General features: G+C 50.8%; 1 protein-coding gene across 3 annotated transcripts in view; it reads left to right on the top strand.

Moving 5' to 3' along the window:
* Positions 1–20190, top strand: part of Syne3 (spectrin repeat containing nuclear envelope family member 3) — an 81747-nt gene that overhangs the window by 54508 nt on the left and 7049 nt on the right. For 2 of the 3 annotated variants that reach the window (XM_021647011.2, XM_021647012.2), the window contains 9 exons: positions 377–559; positions 1995–2138; positions 3226–3360; positions 6755–6916; positions 7044–7216; positions 8292–8421; positions 9824–9982; positions 13716–13865; positions 14894–14932. In XM_021647011.2, coding sequence (XP_021502686.1) covers positions 377–559; positions 1995–2138; positions 3226–3360; positions 6755–6916; positions 7044–7216; positions 8292–8421; positions 9824–9982; positions 13716–13865; positions 14894–14932 — 1275 coding nt within the window. Of the gene's footprint in view, positions 1–376; positions 560–1994; positions 2139–3225; positions 3361–3494; positions 3609–6754; positions 6917–7043; positions 7217–8291; positions 8422–9823; positions 9983–13715; positions 13866–14893; positions 14933–20190 lie in introns of those variants that run through there. The other variant, XM_060388122.1, reaches the window with a different exon arrangement.

Below are 20190 nucleotides of genomic sequence, written 5' to 3'. Positions count from 1 at the left end.
GTGGAGGGCCAGCTCTGGAGCGCCAGCTTGGATGCAATAGGCAGGCAGGAGCGGTGGTCCAAGTGAGAGAGGCTGAGCGCATGCCATAGCTGCTGCTGGTGATGATGTGGGGACATGGGTTTCCGAGACAGAAAAGGGGGTGCATTATTACCTGGCCTTTGGTAATGAGATGTACAGGGAGCCGGAAAAAGAAGACCAACCTGATCCTGAAATTCAGGGCCTCCCAATGCAGTCTTTCTGCTGCGTCACTTCTCCACAGACTCCTGCAGAATCGCAGCTCCTGCAGCAACAGTGGGAAAGGCTGTGCTCCTGGCCCCAGGGCTGAGCTTGGGTGTACCTGGCCGTCTGAGGTTCATAGACATCCCGTCTCCCACAGGCAGCCCTAACAGAAAGCTCACGCCTGAAGGAGCAGCTGGCGATGCTGCAGCTGAAGACGGACCTGCTGGGCAGTCTCTTTGGCCAGGAGAGAGCAGCCGCCCTCCTGGAGCAGGTGGCAAGTTCTGTGAGGGACAGAGACCTGCTGCATAACAGCCTTCTTCAGAGGAAGAGCAAACTGCAGGTGAGTAGCAGAGGCTTCGCCCAGGACCTGTCCACGGGGCGGGCGCAGCCCTGCTTGGTACTCCGAGAGCCCTACCCCTGCCCATGTGGCCCACAGTCTCAGCTTCTCCATCTAGAGACAGGACAGGACTCTCACGTGGCCCCTCTAGCTGGCTCTGTAGCCACCTCTCTGCCACTGATCACTTCTGGTCCTGTTCTCTACATCCCAATCAAACTACACTGTGTTCCATGGACCTGATGCACAAGCAAAGATGATGGGGTGGGTGAAATGGTTCAGCCGTGAAGGGGCTTGCTGCCAGCCTCTACCTGATTTCAGTCGCTAAGGGCTCACATGGGAGGAGAGAACTGACTCCTACAAGTTGTCTTCTGACCACCAAATGTCCATGCATGCGTGTAAACACACACAAATGCAATAGAAAGTGCAGATACAAGCATTTGCTAACCTTAACCCACCATTATCCTAGGAATGAGTGTTATGAATGGCATGCTTCTGGGTACACTAAATCAAAGTGATAGCTTGGCACTCTGCAGGCAGCCTGTTGGAGCTGCCAAGTGTTTGCTGAGTGGCCAGTAATGATGATGATAATAATAGCTACGGTCTACAGGTGTTGGCTCTGGGCCAGGCACCTGCTAACCTTTGTCCAGCTGACGCTGTGGGGGAGGTGCTGCCATTTTCCTGGTTTTACAGATGAGGAGAGTCTGGTGCAGGGGTCAGGGCTCAGGCTATGTCACCTGACTCCAGTCCAGTAAATCTCACCTCATCAGCAGAACGAACCAGGGAGGCAGGAACTGGGGGAAGCAGACCAGAAGTGAGATCTTCCCTCTCAGACCACTGGGGCTGCTGGTGGAGTGAAGACAAGCACACACAGGCCATTACAGGAGGGGTCTGCAGAGGGGCTCAGCGAAAGCTTAGAACAGTGGCTCTCAACCTTCCTAATGCCTCCACCCTTTAATACAGTGTCGGTGACCCACAGCCATAAAATTATCATCACTGCTACATCCTATCATTTTGCTACCGCTATGAATTGTATGGTCTTAGGTGACCCCTATGAAAGGGTCAACTAGCCCACTCTCACTGGGGTCTCAACCCCACAACTTGAGAATCTCTTATCTACAGGCTGCTGCTGCAAGGGTCTGTAGAGCACTTGGCTCAGCTCTGCCTCTATAGCAGACAATCAAAAGGAAATGAGTAGGAGAGGCCACGTTCTAATAAAACTATATTCACGAACAAGCTTCTGGTGGGATTTGGTGTATAGGGTAGGGTGGATCTCGAGGACCACGGCTAGAGTGTGATGAGAGAATGCAAGAGCAGCTCACCAGGGAGGGCATCCTGGAGGAGGTGGTTCAGGAGCTAGCATAGAGAGAGCAGCCCAGCCCACTGTCAGGTCTTACAAGACACCATGAGGAAAGCTCTTCATTTGTAGTTCTATTTGCAGAGCCTGCTCGTCCAGCACAAGGACTTCGGGGTGGCTTTTGACCCCCTACACAGGAAGCTCCTAGACCTCCAAGCCAGGATCCAAGCAGAGAAAGGGCTTCAGCGGGACCTTCCTGGGAAGCAGGTCCGGCTCCTGAGGCTGCAGGTGAGGAGGGGCTTTGTCACGTGGCTCACTGTTGTATACGGGGAGCTCCCTCTTCCGGCAGCAAACTGCAAAGCAGCTGTCAGCCGAGGCAGCCGAGCGGAAGGGTGGGTTACTGCAGACTTGGGTCTGTGGAATCTCTGCCTATCAGGCTGGCAGTTTCTGGCCTCTGCCGGGCAGTTAGCACCCCCGAGCTTTTGAGTCTCCAGTCTGACAGAGCGACAAGCAGTTCTTTTGTTTACCCCGGGGCTCCAAGGTCTGAAGAGCAGTCAGAAAGCAGAGAGCCGAAATGCTGGCTCTCGGTTCAATTTCCCCTTTTATTAAGTTTGGGCCTCCAGCCCATAGGGAAGTGCCATCCACATACAGTGTGGGTCTTCCCTCTTCCGCTAACCGTACTTGGAAACACCTTCATAGACACCCCCAGAGGTGTCCCCTGGGCAATACAAATCCAGTCAAGATGACAATGAAGATGAACTGTCCATGTGAACTATTCTTGGTGAGTCTGGAGACCTTCAGTTGAACAAACCAATTTTGAGATTAGGAAGATATGTTTTATGTCATGTGTGGACTGCACACAGGCAGGTCACTGGTAATCGTTGGCCGGCTGAGGAGCTTCACTGGTTTTTATCACGCACATGACACACTGTTTGTTGTTATAAACCCAAACACGGTTCGTGTATAAGCTGACAGCATTCTCTGGAAGATGTTAAGCCCGGTACATGTGAGCCTTTCATACTGACGTGGGTATAATTCTGCATAGCGACCAATGCTCACCAAGTGAGAGTCCAGACGTGAGTTTCTTTCCCAAGATGCTGTCTGGGACCTTTCCTATGGTTTATTTTAGCAGTGCCCCAAGGATATTTGTGTCTTATTTTTAAAGTTTCATTTGCCCTGAAAAGGAATCTTTCAGACCACCCATCTGGTACAGCCACTGATAGAGGGAACACAACAGTGACTCTCCCACTCAGAGTCCCTACGTCATTGGGCCTCCAGGGTGGAGGTTCTTCTGGGATAAAGGGTCTTTCAGGATGGAGGGTCTTCTGGGATGGAGGGACAAGTGGCTGAGCTCATTTGTTTTTCTCTATCACAGGGGCTGCAGGAGGAGGGGCTTGATCTGGGGACACAGATAGAGGCTGTGAGGCCTCTTGCCCAGGGGAACTTGAGCCACCAGCACAAAGTAGACCAGGTCTCCTCTGACCAGCAAGCTCTGCAGAGGACCCTAGAGGTAAGGGGCCAGGGAAGGTTCAGAGCAGCAAGGGTCAGGTCTTAGAATCCCACACTCCTGGGTTTGTTCTTCTTCTATTCTGCATTCCTTCCATCCTCCCTTTCTTTTCATCCTCGTTTGTGTAAATTGAACAGTTCTTATATGCTGGCGGCTGCTGCTCTGGGCTCCTGTGGTGGAGGTAGCCCCCAACGACAGACAAGGGTTCCTGCTTTCCTGGGGTTTGGACGGATAGACAGTGAATCAGGAAGTAAGTGATCAATGCCAAAGGTTTCATGTTGCAATGAGGCCTACAGACTGAGAATAGAAAAGGTGGCCTTATCCCAACAGCCTGTGCGGGTATACAGTTCTTGTATTTGTCCCTCAGCCCTCACGGCCTCAGAGGCTCTGTCTTCAGCGCCCTCTGGTGGCCCCCTGAGCACTTTCTGCTGCACAGGCTTGATTCTACTCCCTGAAGCTGGATGTTCAGAACCCCAGGCTTCTTGACACTTGACTTGAGACAAGTAGGAATGCAGACTCCCAGGCTCATTATCCACCCCGGTTTAGACAGCTCTGGATCTGCCTTTGAATCAAGCCTCGGGTAGTTTGGGCCGATCCCTGGCAGCCACAGTGCAAGAAAACTCCACGCTAGGCTGACTTCTTCCAGCCCACCCGGCCCTGCGCACCGTTTCCACAGCAAACACCTTTCTCACCATCCTGAAGCTAACAGGTGGGAACACCACTCTCACAGACCATTTTGAATAGAAAGAAATTCTTAAAGAGATATTATAATCCAGTCACATACATGGAAGTGCCTACAGATGGCCAAGTTCTGGTCATCAGGGGGTGTCAGGAAACAGTCCCTTCACGTCACAGCACTAATGACACATCGGGTGGCATGGCCAGCTGTGCCTCTAGGGGCAGAGGCTAGGTGTGTCCCTGGATAAGCCAGTGTTTCTGTTAGAACTTCAAAGCTCGTACACCTGTGTGTGGAGATAGACCCCAATCCCAGGCCACGGCAAATAAGCTTTTACCCCCTGTGCATGTGGCCCGACGAGTGTACATATCCATTTGTGGGGCATGGGACAGGTTTGTCTCCCTCCCTCCACCTACCACACTTACGCTGTCTGATATTCCAGGCCCCAAACACTTCTCCAGGAGTCGCCAGGAAACATGATGTCATATGCAAGACCTCAGGGGCCCTGTCCACCGAGGCAATACATTGGGTCTGGATGAATTTATCAGTTCTGCTCCGTAAAGCAGCACCTGTGCTCCCGGGGGTAAAGGAGGAGAATAGGGAGCCAGGACACTGTTCCCACCTCCTAGAAGCCACAAGCATCAGCTCCAAAAACTGTATTCGAATGATGAGCCAGGCCAGTCGTTAGAGGACACATTCACCAAGTGTCATTAAAGAGGTGAGATCCAATGATGCTTCTGTGAAGAGAAGCTGTCCCTCTTTATTCAGACGTCCAGTGCCTGGGAAGCCTAATGAGCGTAAATCCATCCTTCCCTCACAGCCAAGGGACCTTCACGTCCTGTCATCACTGAGACAAAAATATCTGACAAAGACAACACTAGAACAGAAGGGCTAACCTTGGCTCACAGTTGCAGGGTGTAGTCCGTCATGATTCAGGGACCCATGGTGGCAGGAGCTTGAAGCAGCCAGTCACACCGTGTCTCCAGTCAGGAAGCAGAGAGAGATGAACTCTGCAGACCAAGCTGGCCTTGAACTCACAGAGATCCAAGTGCTTCTGCTTTCCTCCCTTTTTATGTAGACTTGGACACCAGCCCATGGAGTGGTGTGGCTCACAGTTATGGTGGGACCTCTCACCTCCCTTAATGAACCCCTCCTCCTGAACCACCCCCAACATGTCCCCTCTGCCTTTGTTTGTTGTAATACTCTTTATAGTTAGTGCTGCCTGTGTGAGAATGCCAGTGGGGTCATCCACTGGAACATGGACTGCCTACCAGAGGCCGCATCCCCAGAGGGAAACTAAAATCAAAGGACCCCTCATCGCCCAGCAGCCTTCAGCTGCCAACAGCTCCGGGGGGGGGGGGCGTGGGTCTCATGAGCCCCTCCCTTATCCAAGCTGTAGTATTAACCAGCTTGGCTTTGCTGTGTGAATTTATGAGTGCGCCAGCTGTATCATGTCGTACGTAGCTCCCTCTGGCTCTTACATCCTTTCTACCCCATCTTCCATGACGTTCCCTAATCTTTCCAGGGGAGGGGGAGGGTATCTGAGTCACTGTTCTACTGCTATGAAGAGACAGCATGGCCAAAGCAACTCTTATAACAGAAAGCATTTAATCGGAGTTTGTTTACAGTTCCAGAGGGTTGGTCTGTTATCATCATGGCAAGGAGCATGGCAGCAGCACATAGGCAGGCATGGTGCTAGAGCAGGAGCTGGGATCTACATTCTGATCCATGGTTAGCGGGCAGAGAGAGGGGAGGGGGGAAGAGGAAGAAGGAGAGAGGGAGGAAGGGAGGGGAGAGAGATTGAGAGAGATACCTGTTGGACCTGGTGAGCTTTTGACACCTCAAAGCCCATCCCCCCCAGGACACACCTCCTCCAGCAAGGACACACCTACCCCAACAAGGATACACCTACCCCAAGGACATCTCCTCTAGAGAGGACACACCCACTCCAGCAAAGACACAACTCCTTCAACAAGCACACACCTCCTCCAATGAAGCCACACCTCCTACTCTTTCAAAACACCTCACCAACTGGGGACTAAGGGTGAGAATACAGGTGCCTGTAGGGGCCATTTTCATTCAGGGGGGTAATAGCAATGTTCCATTGAGGGCTGAGCACTCAGCCACTACTTACTGTCCATACTTGGACCAGTTCAAGTCTCTGCTGTAGCTTCTGGGGCTATTTGTTCTTACCGCTCTAGAGCATTCTGTCCAGTGGATGTTTTACCACAAGTTTATCTACCCCCATACTGGGGATCAAATTCAGGACCTTTCACACACTGGGCAGGGCTTCTACCATGGAGCCACATCCCCTACCTCCTCCATTTTACTTTTGTGGATGATGTCTGAATTGGAGCGGTGACATGTGCCCTTTAGAGACCCATCCTGCTAGGCATCTTGCTCTTCTGGAAGGCAGGAGCCATGGCTGGGTCAGGCATGACACCTGTGCTCAGCCTTACCAAATCCCTACCCCTGGTGTCCCCAAATTCAGAGATCCCCAGGCTCACCTACACTTGGTAGTCTCTGTGGAAACAAAACAGACCCAAGGCTATTTAGGGCAAAATCGGTCTGTAGCGTGCTAAGGAAAACACCAGACTATAAGGTTCCTGTTGGGGAAAATTGAGGGTGCAGCCAGGTCAAAAGCACCTTGCAGAGTTGGGATGCACCCAGAGTCTGCCTCAAGCAGCACTCAGAACCCTGGCTCTCCTGCCTGTGCCACAGGGCCTCGTGGATAGCTGTCAGCAGAGCGTCCGAGAGCACTGCACCTTCAGTCACCGGCTGTTGGAGCTGCAGCAATGGGTCACTATGGCCACACAGACATTGGAATCACACCAAGCGGATGTGCATCTGTGGGATGCTGAGTCCCAAGAGGCCGGACTTGAGGTAAGATAATTCATTCTCTCGCCTGCATTCCCCTCAAGCATTCTGGATGCCCCTCATGATGGGGTACACAGACTTCCCCCCAAACCAGTACCTCACCCGTACGTATGTTTATCCACGTGTCCTACAGAGGCTGCTGTCTGAACTTCCAGAGAAAGAAGTCCAGCTGTCTCTGCTCCAAGCACTGGGCCAGCTTGTAATGAAGAAGTCTTCCCCCGAGGGGGCGGCCATGGTCCAGGAGGAGCTGAGGGAGCTGGTGGAGTCTTGGCAGGCCCTGCGGCTGCTAGAGGAGAACATACTGAGGTGAGGGCCTTCCTTGGCCCCACTTTGTCTAGGAAAGTGCCTCCTCTCCAACTGGGGGCCCTAGAGCAGATGGCTGAGGCTAGGCTGTGTGCCAGTAGGGTGCTGGGAACCTGGAGACATCGTATGTATGGTTCTGGTAGAGCTCAGGGGATCTTCGGTCATCCCTCACTAGGGAGCTAGCCTCCACCCTGTTTGGTTTTTGCTTTTTTTTTTTTTGAGGAAGGGTTTCTCTGTGTAGCCTTGGCTGTCCTAGACTTGATTTGTAGACCAGGATGGCCTCGAACACACAGAGATCCTTCTATCACTGCCTCCCGTAGTGCTGGGATTACAAGTGTGCACCACTATGCCCTACTTCCAACCTGTTCTTGACTGAGCTTATTTTAATTAATTAATTAATATTAATTAATTCCTCCTCTTTCCCAGGCCCACTCTCCCTCCCTCTTCCTCCAGCCCCTCCCCTATTCCTCAGATAAGGGGAATGAATCCCCTACCCACCCACTCCAGCTCATCAAGTTGAATCAGGACTGAGCAAGTCCCATTACCCTGTGGTCTGGCGAGGGAGCCCCATCAGGGGAGAGTGATCAGAAAGCAGGCAACTGAATCCATGTCAGAGACAGCCCCTGCTCCCCTTACTAGGGGACCCACATGAACCCTGAGCTACCCATCAGCTACGTCTGTGTAGGGTCAATGCATGCCTCTTGGTTGGTGCTTCAGTCTCTGAAAGCCGTTTGGGCCCTGGTTAGTTGGCTCTGTTGGTCATCTTGTGGAGTCCTTCTGTCCTTGCTCCCACTTTTCCACCAGACTCCTTCCACTCTGCCTGCTGAATTTACTTCTTCATCCACATTGATAGGTATTTGTACCTTCCTAGTTTGGTATGGTGAGTTTAAGATAAGAAACGGAGTGAGTGCTCCTGGGAAACGTTCTGATGGCCCCTGAAAGATGGCTGCTAAGTCATGATCAGTAGTGAATCCCACAAGTTTCCCATCATTCCTGATGGCCCCATACTATTGCTTCTCCTGAGACCCAGTGGAGCTCATCACATGGCCACCTGGAGTAAGTGCTTTTATTGTCTCAGTCTTATCAGAAACCAACAGCTGCAGAGGACAGAGGTGGACACGGGGAAGAAGCTAGTTTTCACCAACAACATCCCAAAGGCTGGCTTTCTCATCAACCCTCAGGATCCCATTCCCAGGAGACGGCATGGGGTGAGTCTGTCTCTTTGGGAGAAAGGTCAGATCCAGTGTCAAGTGAGGAGTGGAGACCTCCAGGACAGCCCCTCCTTGCCCTGGATCACACGTTTAGCACACAGGATGTATCTGAGGTGACCTCAGAAACAATCAATTGCTGGAGGACTGAGGGTCTTGGGGGATCTGGGATCCAAAGGTTCCAGATCACACCAGAAGGTCAGGAACACCCCAGGACAGGATTGGCCCTCATTTCTCTGAACCCCCTGCAGCAGCCCATACTAGGGTTAAAAACTCCTGATGAACCTAGATAGCAAACAGATCAGAGACCCAGGTCCTGACCCACTAGCTTGATTCTGCATTGCTAACAAGCCCCAGGTACATGGCCTGTGCTGCTGGGCTCTGGCACACAGTATGAGAAAAAGGGGGTGAAGTCCAGGCAGTTCAGCAGGTGTTCAAAAGGTGTGGCATATGTGGCAGCTGGGCTGGATGCTATACCTTTTAGTGGTGATAAAATATCAGCTGAACCCACAAATCTGAGCAGGAGAGGGAGAGAAGGGAAGGCGTCCTCTTAGTTACTCTTCTATTGCCATGACAAAATACCATGCCAAGGTAACTTGTAAAAGAGGATATTTATCGAGGGCTCGCGGTTCCAGAGGCTTAGAGTCCATGACCATCACTGCAGGGAGCATGGCAGCAGCAGGCAGGCATGAAGATGGAGCAGTAGCTGGGAGCTCACATCTTCATCCATAAGCATGAGGCAGAGAGCTAACAGGGAATGGCACAGGCTTTTGGAACCTCAGAGCCCACCCCCATTGACACACTTTCTCCCACAAGGCTATACTCCCAATTCTTCCCAAATAGTTCTACCAACTGGGAACCAAGCATTCAAATATATGACCTTAGAGGGACTGCTGTCATTCAAACCACCACAGGCATATTCTCAGTAGAGGGGACAGTGTATGCAGGGACCCAGAGGGAGCTGAAGTTGTAGGTGCTGAGATGCAGCTGCAGGCTGCAGCAGGGAAAGGGATGGGGAAGAGGGGAGGAGGGAGGCAGTTCAACCTTCAGGAGCCTGTAGAAGGGGAACCCAGGGCTCCTCAGCCCCATCAGGGAAGAGTGAAGCACCACCAAGGGACTGGCTTTCATTTCACTGTGTCCACGTCTCCACAAGAATGGAGAAAAGATGGCCACTGGGTAGTCATCCCGGTCAAGGACGGTGATGACTTCTGGAGCTCCAGAGAGATGACAGTGAGGGATGCTCTTGGCTCGCAAATGTGAATGAATGGAGGACTCCTCTCTCTGAGCCTTTCCCATGCCCTCCAGGTCCCCTGTCTTCACCTTCACCCTTCTGTGCTGGCGGGATCCCCAGGACACAGGACCGGCAGGCCCTTCCTACATCTGGTCATGTGTTTTCCTTCAGGCAAATCTGGTGGAGGAACAAGACTTGCATGAAGATGGCTCCCAACTCCTGAGGGACTTCGAAGAGTGGCTGCAGGCAGAAAACACCAAGCTGCTTAGAATCCTCACAATGAAAACAGCCACAGCCAAGGACCGGAGGACCAGAGGGATGAAGCTGCAGGTCTGTTTGAAGGATCAACACTCACTGTGTTTCATGCCGTCAGGAGTTCCTCAGATGGAGGAGTTCATACTTAATACTTGTTTGTGAGCCATCCTGAGTCTAAGAAATGGTTTTTGTTTTATTTTGGTTGAAATATTTTAGAATTAGCTTTTCCTTGCATCTGTCCATCCATGCATCCATCAACCCTCCATTTACGTATGTATCCATCCTATCCCATTTTATGTTTCTCTGTTTGAAAAATATCACCACTGGTCACTTGACTCCAGTCTCAGTTGGCTGCCACTGTGTCACCAACCACCCTAATAGCGAGTTGCTTAAAACAACAGCTACAATTTAACTCTTGATGTTGACACTTGGTGATTTGAGCTCAGCCTGGTGTCTGCCAGTTCTGGACTCCAAGACACATCTGCTTGGCGGCTTTACCTTTCGTCAGACGTGAGGCAGCTAGGTAGCTCTAGTGGAGGGCAGGAGATATGAACTTGACGGGGATCATGCATATCTCATCATTGTGTGAGACAGCCCACACTGCACCAGGTGACTGCGGAGTGTAAGGAAGCATGTGGGAACAGGCAAGGCCCTTGGATGCCTAGACTGGGAGCTAGCATGCTTAGAGTCACATGCTAGTGTCACACGGATTCTTCTGTGTGGTGTGGCGCAAAGAAAGTCGGCAGTCCATCCAAGATTCAAGAAAAGAGACTTTACTTGATGTAAAGGTATGGGTGGGGTGGGGTTGGAGGCGGGGAATCAGAAGCGTGTATTCAGTCAATCACAACTACTCTCTCCTTCACGCCATCTGGTTCGTCACTGTCTTGGTCTGTGTCTGCTGCTGTAATGAAATAGTCCAGAGTGAGTAATTTATAACAAACAAGAATTTCACCATTCCAAAGGCTAGAAAGTCCAAATACCAGAACCTTGCAAGGCTTCCTTGTTGTTTTATCATGTGGTCAAAAGATGGGGTAAGCACAAAGAAGCAAAGGGATTCTATAAAAGGCCTTTTTGGTGACAGTATTAGTCCCACTCCTGAGGGTCATTAACCCTATCCTTGGGACCAGTCATCTCTCAAAGACCCTATTTCCCAACACTGTCAACATGAGTTTGCGGAGGGACAGTCATTCAAGCCATAGCGGTCACCAAACCCTTCTCCAGTCTACTTCCTGGATGTTTCTGTCCTCTCTGCATTTACTGTTCACCTGATTGTGGCAGCAGCTTCCTCCTTGGCCTTTTCTTCTGGTGGACCCACACCCAGGGCATGGCTCCTTCTGCAGGCAGCCATGACCCAACTGATCGGACCTTGACCTCCTGAAGAAAACATTTAAGGTAGCCACAATATACAACACAAAGAAAGAGGAGTAAAAATATATAACAGAAATGTTCCTAAGTGGAGTTTAATTTAAACGTTTAATGACCTAAGTCATTGTACAAGGCCTCTCTAATAAAGTGCAGTTCTATCTTTCCTTTGTTTATATGAAGTCTCAGTCACATGGTAGGGTCCAAATTTCTTCTTTTTATCCTGCTTGGCAATCATTTGAGCTGAGTTTGTGGTGGAGGACTTTTATGGAATATATCTGACAATATTTCTTAAACTACTACCTTTGCCTTGATAGATTTTTCTTAAATGTCATTGAAATCTGCATTCCCCTCACTGTGTATTTTTGTCCCTGTTCCTTATGTGTATTTTCACCCTTGACTCAGTGTTGAATTCTGAATACTTTTTCCTAACTTATCTTCTGTTTGACTAGTTCTCTTTTTAACTGTGTCTAATTTGCTATCACATACGCCTCCCAAGGTCTTAACTTTGGTTGTCATAATGATCAGTTTAGAACTTCAATATGGCTCTTCTTGGTGTGGCTGGTTACATTCTCTGGCTTCCATCACATCCTCATCCAAGCTTGTCTTCTAATTATTTGAACTGCAACCCACCATAATTGCACTGTCTAGTAATCCTTATATCTCCAGGTACTTAGGAACATTTCTGTTATATATTTTTACTCCTCTTTCTTTGTGTTGTATATTGTGGCTACCTTTTGCCCTGGGCAAAATGTACATAAGGCTAATTTGGGACTTAGGATAATCTCTTTCTCCAGAGATGATATTGTTTGCTATTGCCAAAAAGTGGAGGCTTTATGATTTTGGGACCACTGAGTCAAAGTTCAAGAACCACTTAGATGATCTGGAGCTAGGCTGTGAGTGCACTCAAGGCCCAGATTCACTTATGGCTCCCTGTACTCCCAACATAAGTCTGCAGGCATCTCATCTACAAAGGGAATGACCTACAAGCCCCTGCCTCTGCTGAGCCAGGCTTTGACTTTCATCACCTTACCCTTAGGAGGCTGTGGAAACATAGATCATTTTCAAAACTGGTATTATCCCCCCCCCCCAGGTTAGCAAAGATCCTAAGAGCAGAAGGAGGTCTGGACAGAGGCCTCGCTTCTCAGGGTTCTTGTCCATCCCTAGGTCTTCTGTGCTGGTTTCATTGTGTTTGCAGTGCTGTGTCTTGAACCCAGGGCCTCAGACATGCTAGGCAGGTGCTCTGCCATGGAACGGTACTTCCACCCCCTTTCCTCAGTTTGGTCCCGACTAGTCTGCCTTGTTTGCTAGTGCATCAATGTCTTTAAGTGTTGAGCTGTGTTCTCAGGGTATGGCTCATCCTGCTGATGGCGAAGCTCCACATCACCAGCAAGCCTCTTTCCCCTGCCCCCAACTCTCCACTCCAGTCATGAAAAATGACTTCTTGTCCAGCCTGCACTGTGGTGGGTTCTGAGAAGCTTAGCCAGGGACTGAAGCCTAGGCTCCAGCCTGTAACCCCCCCCCCCCCATCCACCACACATCACAGCACCTCTCAGGCCTCACAGAAAGAGGAAGTGTCACCCTAGGGGAGAGCTGTGTTCTACTTAGAAAAGACCTGCCCAACGCGTCATCAACTCTGCCAGTCTTAGAAATGCCAGCAGAGTGGCATGCTCCTTGGTGATCACTTTATGACGGTGACAGGCTGTGACACACCTCTCATGGTCCCAGCATGTCACAGTTGGAAGTAACCACTGTGGTCAGCTGTCCTACTGCCCTTCCACATGGTGGGAGTTCTCTAGCGTTCTGGATGCATGGATGAAGGCTGGAAAGATGGCTCAGCAGTTGAGAACACTTGCTGTTCTCTCAGAGGACCTGGGTTCAGTGCCCTGCATCCCCATGGGAGCACACAACCATCCATAACTCCAGTTCCAAGAGATCTGGCACCCTCTTCTGATCTCTGCAGGCACCAGGCCCACCCATGATGCACATAGATGCATGCAGGCAAAATGCTAATACACATAAAATAAACACTTCTAAGACTGATTTTTAACAGAGTATTTATTTATTTTATGTGTGTAAGTGTTTAACCTGCATGTATGTTTGTATGTTTGTATACCACATGTATGCCTGGTGCCTTTGGAGACCAGAATTGGCCATCAGATTCCTTGGGACTGAAGTTAAAAATAGTTATGAGCCAACATTTGGGTGCTGAGAATTGAACCCAGGTCCTCTGCAAGAGCAGCCTCTTAACCATTGAGCCATCTTACTTGCCCCCAAAATATAAAACAAACAAACAAGCAAAAAACCCTTCCACGGGTGAGAGTTACTGGTCCTGTCCACACCTCCCAGCATGCCTTGGGTGATACTTGATTGGTACCTCCTTTCCAGCCGGGTGGGGTTCTTGAGTCGTTGGGTAGCTGTGGCATGATGCTGCCTTCTCTCTCAGGAGCTGGAGGCTCGGATTCCAGAAGGCCAGCATCTCTTTGAGAGCCTGCTTCGTCTCAGGCCAGCAAGGGACCCTTCCAATGAGCTGGAAGATCTCCGCTACCGTTGGATGCTGTACAAGTCTAAGCTCAAGGACTCTGGCCACCTGCTGGTAGGTGCTAGAGGTAGAAGTTGGGGTCCCAGGAGGCAGCCATGTCTTGGGGAGACAGAGCTGGATCTATGTACATTCATCCCTATGCGTCCATATGCCAGGCCATTGTGACTACTCAAAGGAAGAGAGGGGCACTCTCGTGTCTCAGGCTTTTGACTTATGTGATATTTGTCCATCTTCCCTCCCACTGGGGCTGGAGGCCTGTGACTCAGGGCAGTGATTCTTGCTTAGTATACAAGGATCTCTTGCTTCACCCACCCCATGTCACAGTTTATGTCATTTCCCATTTGGTTCTAGAGGCACCTTCTGCTGGGATAGCTGTACCCCAGCCTCCAGAGGGGTTAGGTTAGCTGAGCCCCACCCCTAACCCCAAAGCTAGAAGCTCTGGTCACATAGCTCCTCACTGGAAGAGGCAACATTCTGTTCCATTCTTGGGGTGTGGTGCTCCATAGGGATACAAGGACTCAGCTCCTTGCTTCCTCTGACCTTGACATAGCTAGCCCTTTTATCTCCTGGACTTCCTGTCTCCTATGCAAAGCCACCCCTAGGAGGCACTCTGGACTCCTAACAGCTATATAGGAGAGGGACATCCTTCCCTCCAGACTAATGACAAAGTGAGACAAAGAAGTTAAGTTTCCTGGGCCCAAGAAGGAGTAGGTAAAATGACCATCCACTGTCCTTTCAGGCCTCAGAATCCAGACGCCACAGCCTGGGGGCATTCCCGACTTTTCCGGCCCCGCAATTGCCAGATTGGCCACTAGGTGTCAGCCCAGCCCAAGCCACATAAGACCACATCGGCAGCCTGGGCCAAGCCCTTCCAGCCAGTGTGCCACCTGGCCCTGAAGTGTGTTAAAAAGCTCATTAAATGGAGTCCCCTGCTGGCGCAGGCTCTCCAGATGACCGGCAGTTTGAATGAAATGCTCCCCTGACAAAATGAATATTCTGTTACGGGTGGGTTCTGCTCGGGTTTAAGTTTTACGCGCCTCACTGATTTTTACCCATTTCTTCCCCCTTCCCTAAAATAACAGACGCAGAGTTCTCCAGGGGAGCGGACTGCATTCCAAAAGGTATGTGTCTGCCATCTGCTCCACACAGCCCAGAGGGCAGAGAATGTGCAAAGCTGTAAGGCCTATGGTTCCGGGGCAGGGTGCCTGGATTTTCTAGAATCTTTCATGAGATCTGGAGAGCATGGATGGAAAATCAACTTTTTCTTTTCTTATGTGTAATTGGTTAGGCCCAGAGGTTTGTGTTCTCAGAAGCCCTAGGCTCAGGGAGGGATTGACAAGCGTGTGTAGGTGACTTAGCCTTGGCATGACATATAGAAGAAGGACCCAGGACACACCGGAGAGTGACTGAATGCTCCTCTGATCATACCTGTGACAGCAGGTGTAAACCAGACTGACCCAGGAGCCTGGACTGTTCTGGGCAAAATGGATCACGTGGGCCTCTTTGGCCCCAGGGGGCACTTTAGAAAGGGGTGGTGGAGCCCTTTGCTCTACCAGACACCTTTCCACTGATGCCCACTGAGACGCTGTGGCTCTTCCTGTACCCGATCCTGAACTCCACATGGCACCTCAACTGCTCAGGCTCTGTGTGCCGGGACTGGTGCTTAGTGGTCTCAGGTCCCTCCCCAGTGCTGTGCCCAGCTGCCCAACAGGAAAACAAAAACAAAAACTTGAGAAGAGATTTGCTTTGGCCCAGGGCCTCAGGGAGTGTAGCCACGGTATTCAGGACTCATGGGCAGTATGTCATTGCACTGGGAGCCTGTGGCTGTCCATTCACTTCCTGACCAGGAAGGAAGGGAGAGGAAAAATGGGAGGGGAGGGAAGAGGGGAGGGAGAAAGAGAAGGGAGGGGAGAGGGAGAAGGAGAAATTGGGACCTGGTATAACTTTCAGCCAGCCAGGCCCCAACTCCCATAATTTCTACAATCCTGCTCCTACATATGGTTCACCAGCTATTATAACAGGGACCAGACAGTCAAAACCATGAGCCTGTGAGGACATTTTCAGTTTCAGCCAGGTAGAGCATCTCACTGCACCCTGCCCTTGACACCAAGTAGCCCCCCTGGTGGGGGGTGGGATGTCATGAAGAGTGGATGGATGTGTCTACCAGGCACATGGCTGCTGTCTGGTCCTCACACCCTCAGTCCTCCACACCCAGTGCTTTAGGCTTTCAAGTGTTGCCTTGGAGGCCTCCCTGGGGCTCGGAGGGTCTCCTCAATCCTGACCCTTGCTTTCCCCGCTGTTGCCCTTGTTTTCTTACCAAATATTGATCCTGATGACACCAGCCCCCAGCACACTCTGGTTCAAAGGACCTGGAGTCGCTTTAAAACTCTCATCCCTCGGAGTCTGCATCCTAGGCTCCCCGGCTCCATCCCCGGCCCCTGGCAGCTTCAGGAGACCCATGCTGCACCCTGGTCCCCGCAGCTAGCTTTGTGGCCTCAGACAAATCACCTTACCTTAGGAAGTCTTTAAGGACTAAGGACCTTCCTCTAGGCTGCACCTCTTTCATTTTATGATGATTATTTACTTTATGTGTTTGAGTGTTTCACCTGCATGTATGGCTGTGTGCCACTTGCATGCAGTGCCTATAGAGGCCAGAAAAGGGCATCAGATCCCCTGGAACTGGAGTTGCAGTTATAAGCTGCTGTATGCGTGCTGGGAATTGGACCCAGGTCCTCTGTAAGAGGAGACAGTGCTTTTAACAGCCAAGCCATCTGCAGCCCAAGCTCTTAAGGATTTGACACCTCCAAATAGCACTACCGGGAGGGGGTATGTGTGTGGGGAACTGGCTCTTTAACTCATGAGTCTCAGTGGGCCATTCAAGGTCCAAATTCAGTTCTCATATTGTTATTCAGGTGGCTAGGTATGTGCAAATATGACTCTATACACATGTGTACACATATGCACACACATGCATATTTGTACACACGAATACATACACATGTGGACACACGCGTGCACAAGCGCACGCACGCACGCACGCACAGAGGCCAGCCAGGTAGAACAGAAGAGCCTTCTGCAGAGGCTGTACTCTCACCAACTTTAAAACATTCCCTATATTATTTTCAGTCGGCCGGGAAGAAAGACGCCCACTGTCGGGCTGATGATTTATGTGTGGCTGGTTCTCCACACTTCCTTGCTCTCTCCAGGCCTCGAGCCATCCAGCTACGTCAGCAGCTTCAGCCTGTTTGTTTGCATAAACGGAATAATTAAGATTTGTTAAGTTTGTACTGCCAATGTGTTAGCTAGCTCTGTGCCAGCGGATGCTTGCCTGCAGCCCTCGGACACACGAAATGTAGTTACGTTTGGATGGTCGCTGGGCCTGCCGGGGCTGCGAATCACCTCAAGCCCTTCTGTGGCCTGGAGTGTGGTGTCACCCTCTCTGAAAACCGTCTTCACTTGAGGCCTGGTCTGACTGGTGCTGCTGTTCTCAGGGCAAGCTGGGCAGTTTGCAGGGGCCAGGCACAGGTGCTTCCTGGCCAGCACACAGTGGGGGGTCTTGGTGTACAAGGCACACACAGTGGGACCTTGCTACACAGGCCCGTGTGTGGTGCCACCTGGGAGTTGCATTGGGTTTATCTGATTGCATTTCCAAGGTTGCTGGAGTTTAGATTTTTGTTCCAATCTAGTTCTCCCAGGGAGTACTCGTGATTGCTTCCTCCCCCCACTCAGGACACCATCACCTAGCAATCTTAGAAGTCAAAAATCCCTGCTGGTGATTGCATTTTGTTCTGGCTTTCTTTGGGCTACACTGTGGGGGTACATGCTTAGCCCATCTATCTGGGGGAGGCCCTCCCTCTGGCTCAAGTTCTCAAGAAATAGCTTCTTGTCCCCTCCTCTCGGCCAGATGTGGAGTGTCCTGGCCCCTCTTTCTGTGGGGTCATGATCCTTGCTCCCTCATCCCCACGGAAGGCACAGCCCACCCACATCCATAGTGTTGTGTGGGGTTTTCTCCTTCACTTCCTCTTCTTCTTCCCTCTCTTCCCACAGAGTCTGCCATAGCCCAGGCTAGCCCCAAATTCCTTTATGTTTGTGAGGATGAACCTGGATTTCTAATTCTGCCTCTACCTCCTGAATGCTGGTGTTATAGGTGTGGACTACCATACGCAGTCTACCCAGTGCTGGGGGTCAAACCCAGGGCTTCACACATGCTGAGAGAGCACTCTGCTATTGGGCCACAGCATCCCCAGCTCCTCCAGGGAAGCCAATTCATTCTGGCTTTGGTGATGGCTACTTTCTTTCTTGGTAGTTATATGACAGTTGCCCCTGAGCAGGTGCCTGGGTTTGTAGGGATATTGTGATATCAAACCTCAGAAGGTATTGGTTGGCTTCCCATAACTAAAGAATAGCTGTCACAGCTGAGGCTGAAAAATAAATCTCACATGCCTGCTCTTAAACACTCTCCACAGCCTCTCTTCCTCCCGTGTCCCCTGGACAGCAAGGCCATTTGGGGGCTGGGGCAGGGTGATTTTAGTGAACTGTCTGTCTAAGTCACCCACACAGAGCACAGGCAACAGCTCAAGTCTGCCTCTTTCCTGGCCCCAGCTTGATAGACTAGCCGGGCTCTGCTCGGCCACACTGTCTCTGACCCAGACTGACCTCAAACCACTCTTGATGCCACCTTCCTTCCACCCACAGGCAGGTTTTGAAACTTGAGGTTGACTTCCGATATCCCAATGGATTGCTTCAATTTGATCCCAGCCCTTCCCATCTCTTAGCCTCCCCTGCCCCCACCCCTCCCCACTTCTCAGAAACTCAGCCAGGGAGCCTGTAACTGCCTAGTCAGTCAGGCAGTGAGTACACTGGGGGTGGACTTCCCTGGCCTGAGCTGAGGGAGCTGTGACCATATCTCCTCTAGAGGCTGCCCTGACTCTTGAATCTATCCCGGCTTCTCTCTTTCTATTTCCCCAGTTACCCCGGTGTAATGATGATCCCAAGAGTTGACAAAATACAATGCAGCCTATATTTAAATTTGAATGCTTAAAACAGTCCTATTTTATTTTACCTTAACTTCTGACAGTATAATATGATGACATCTCTCCCCTTTCCTCCATCCAAGCCCCTCACATCTACCCCTCCTTGTTAAAATTAATAGGCCTTTTTTTTTTTAATTAATAGGCTACTTCTGGGACCCGAGTTCAGATCCCTGACATCCATATCAAAGCTGAAAACAGCTATACCTGAACCTCCACCCCAGGGCTAGGGGCAGGGGCAGGCAGATCCTGGGGTCCTGATAAACCCAAGCTCTAGCCAGAGATCCAGCAAGAGACAAAACAAAACAGAAAGGTGGAAAAGAAACTGAGAGAGATATCTGGACATCAGCCTTCGGCTTCCACGTGCATCCCTACAAGGGCCAGCAGATACCCCTATATTACGTACAAACTACCCGCACACACACACACACCCCATGTACATACCTACCACACAAAGAACATTTTGAAGAAGACTGAGTAGAATGTGACATAGCGTTCCTCCTGCTTCCACTCATCCCTCATTTCCTCTAAACTGGCTTTGAAGGTCCGGCTGTGTTTGCATTTACATGTAGGGCATGCAGGACTTCAGGGCCTGCCTATAGCTGCCCCTCTGTCGCTTCTGGAGAGCCTGCCTCCTACTTGGACAAACATCCACGTGTGGACATATGCCCACACACAGACACACGCACACACACGCCACCCAAGGCCTTACGTTCAACCCTCACCTAGCCCGTGAGCTTCTGAATGTTTTCAACTGCTCTGGGAGGCTCATTGTCCTCTGCTCATTTTACAGAGGGAAAAAACAAAACAAAACAAAACAAAAAACCTAAGGCTATGGGAGAGCCAGTAGCCTGAGGTCACACGCAGGCCCAACTTCCATCAACACTGCAAAGCCCAGGCTCTCTTCATCACCCTACATGGTAGATCTCAGGAAACCATGGCTAAAGATAACCACAAGGCACCCTGGGCCTCAGCAGTCTAATATGGGTCCCAGCTCAGACACGTAGCGGCCCGTAGATGGCTACCCACATGCCTTTTGTGACTGTAAAGCTGACTGAGTGGGAGCTGCTCTCTCCCTGCTGCTGAGCATATCCACAGGGAATTGGAGCACAAGGGCCGATGCAGCCCAGGAAGAGATCAGAATCTGAAACCTGAAGTGAGTTTCCATAGAGCATGTTTTTCTAAGTCAAACCGTCGTAAGCTGGGGGCTGCGGGTCCACCAGGCAAGTGTTCCGTCATCCCTGGCCGATGCGGTTCTGTTATTATTCTACTTCTTTCTTTCAAATCCTTGAGTGGTTTAAGGAAACTGCTGAGATCTTTGTGGCTGGCAAAGCTCACTGCATGTCTTG

This window comes from Meriones unguiculatus, chromosome 7 (genome assembly GCF_030254825.1).
Source record: "Meriones unguiculatus strain TT.TT164.6M chromosome 7, Bangor_MerUng_6.1, whole genome shotgun sequence".
Classification (NCBI taxonomy): Eukaryota; Metazoa; Chordata; class Mammalia; order Rodentia; family Muridae; genus Meriones; species Meriones unguiculatus.
This window is presented reverse-complemented; position numbering and strand designations above follow the sequence as displayed.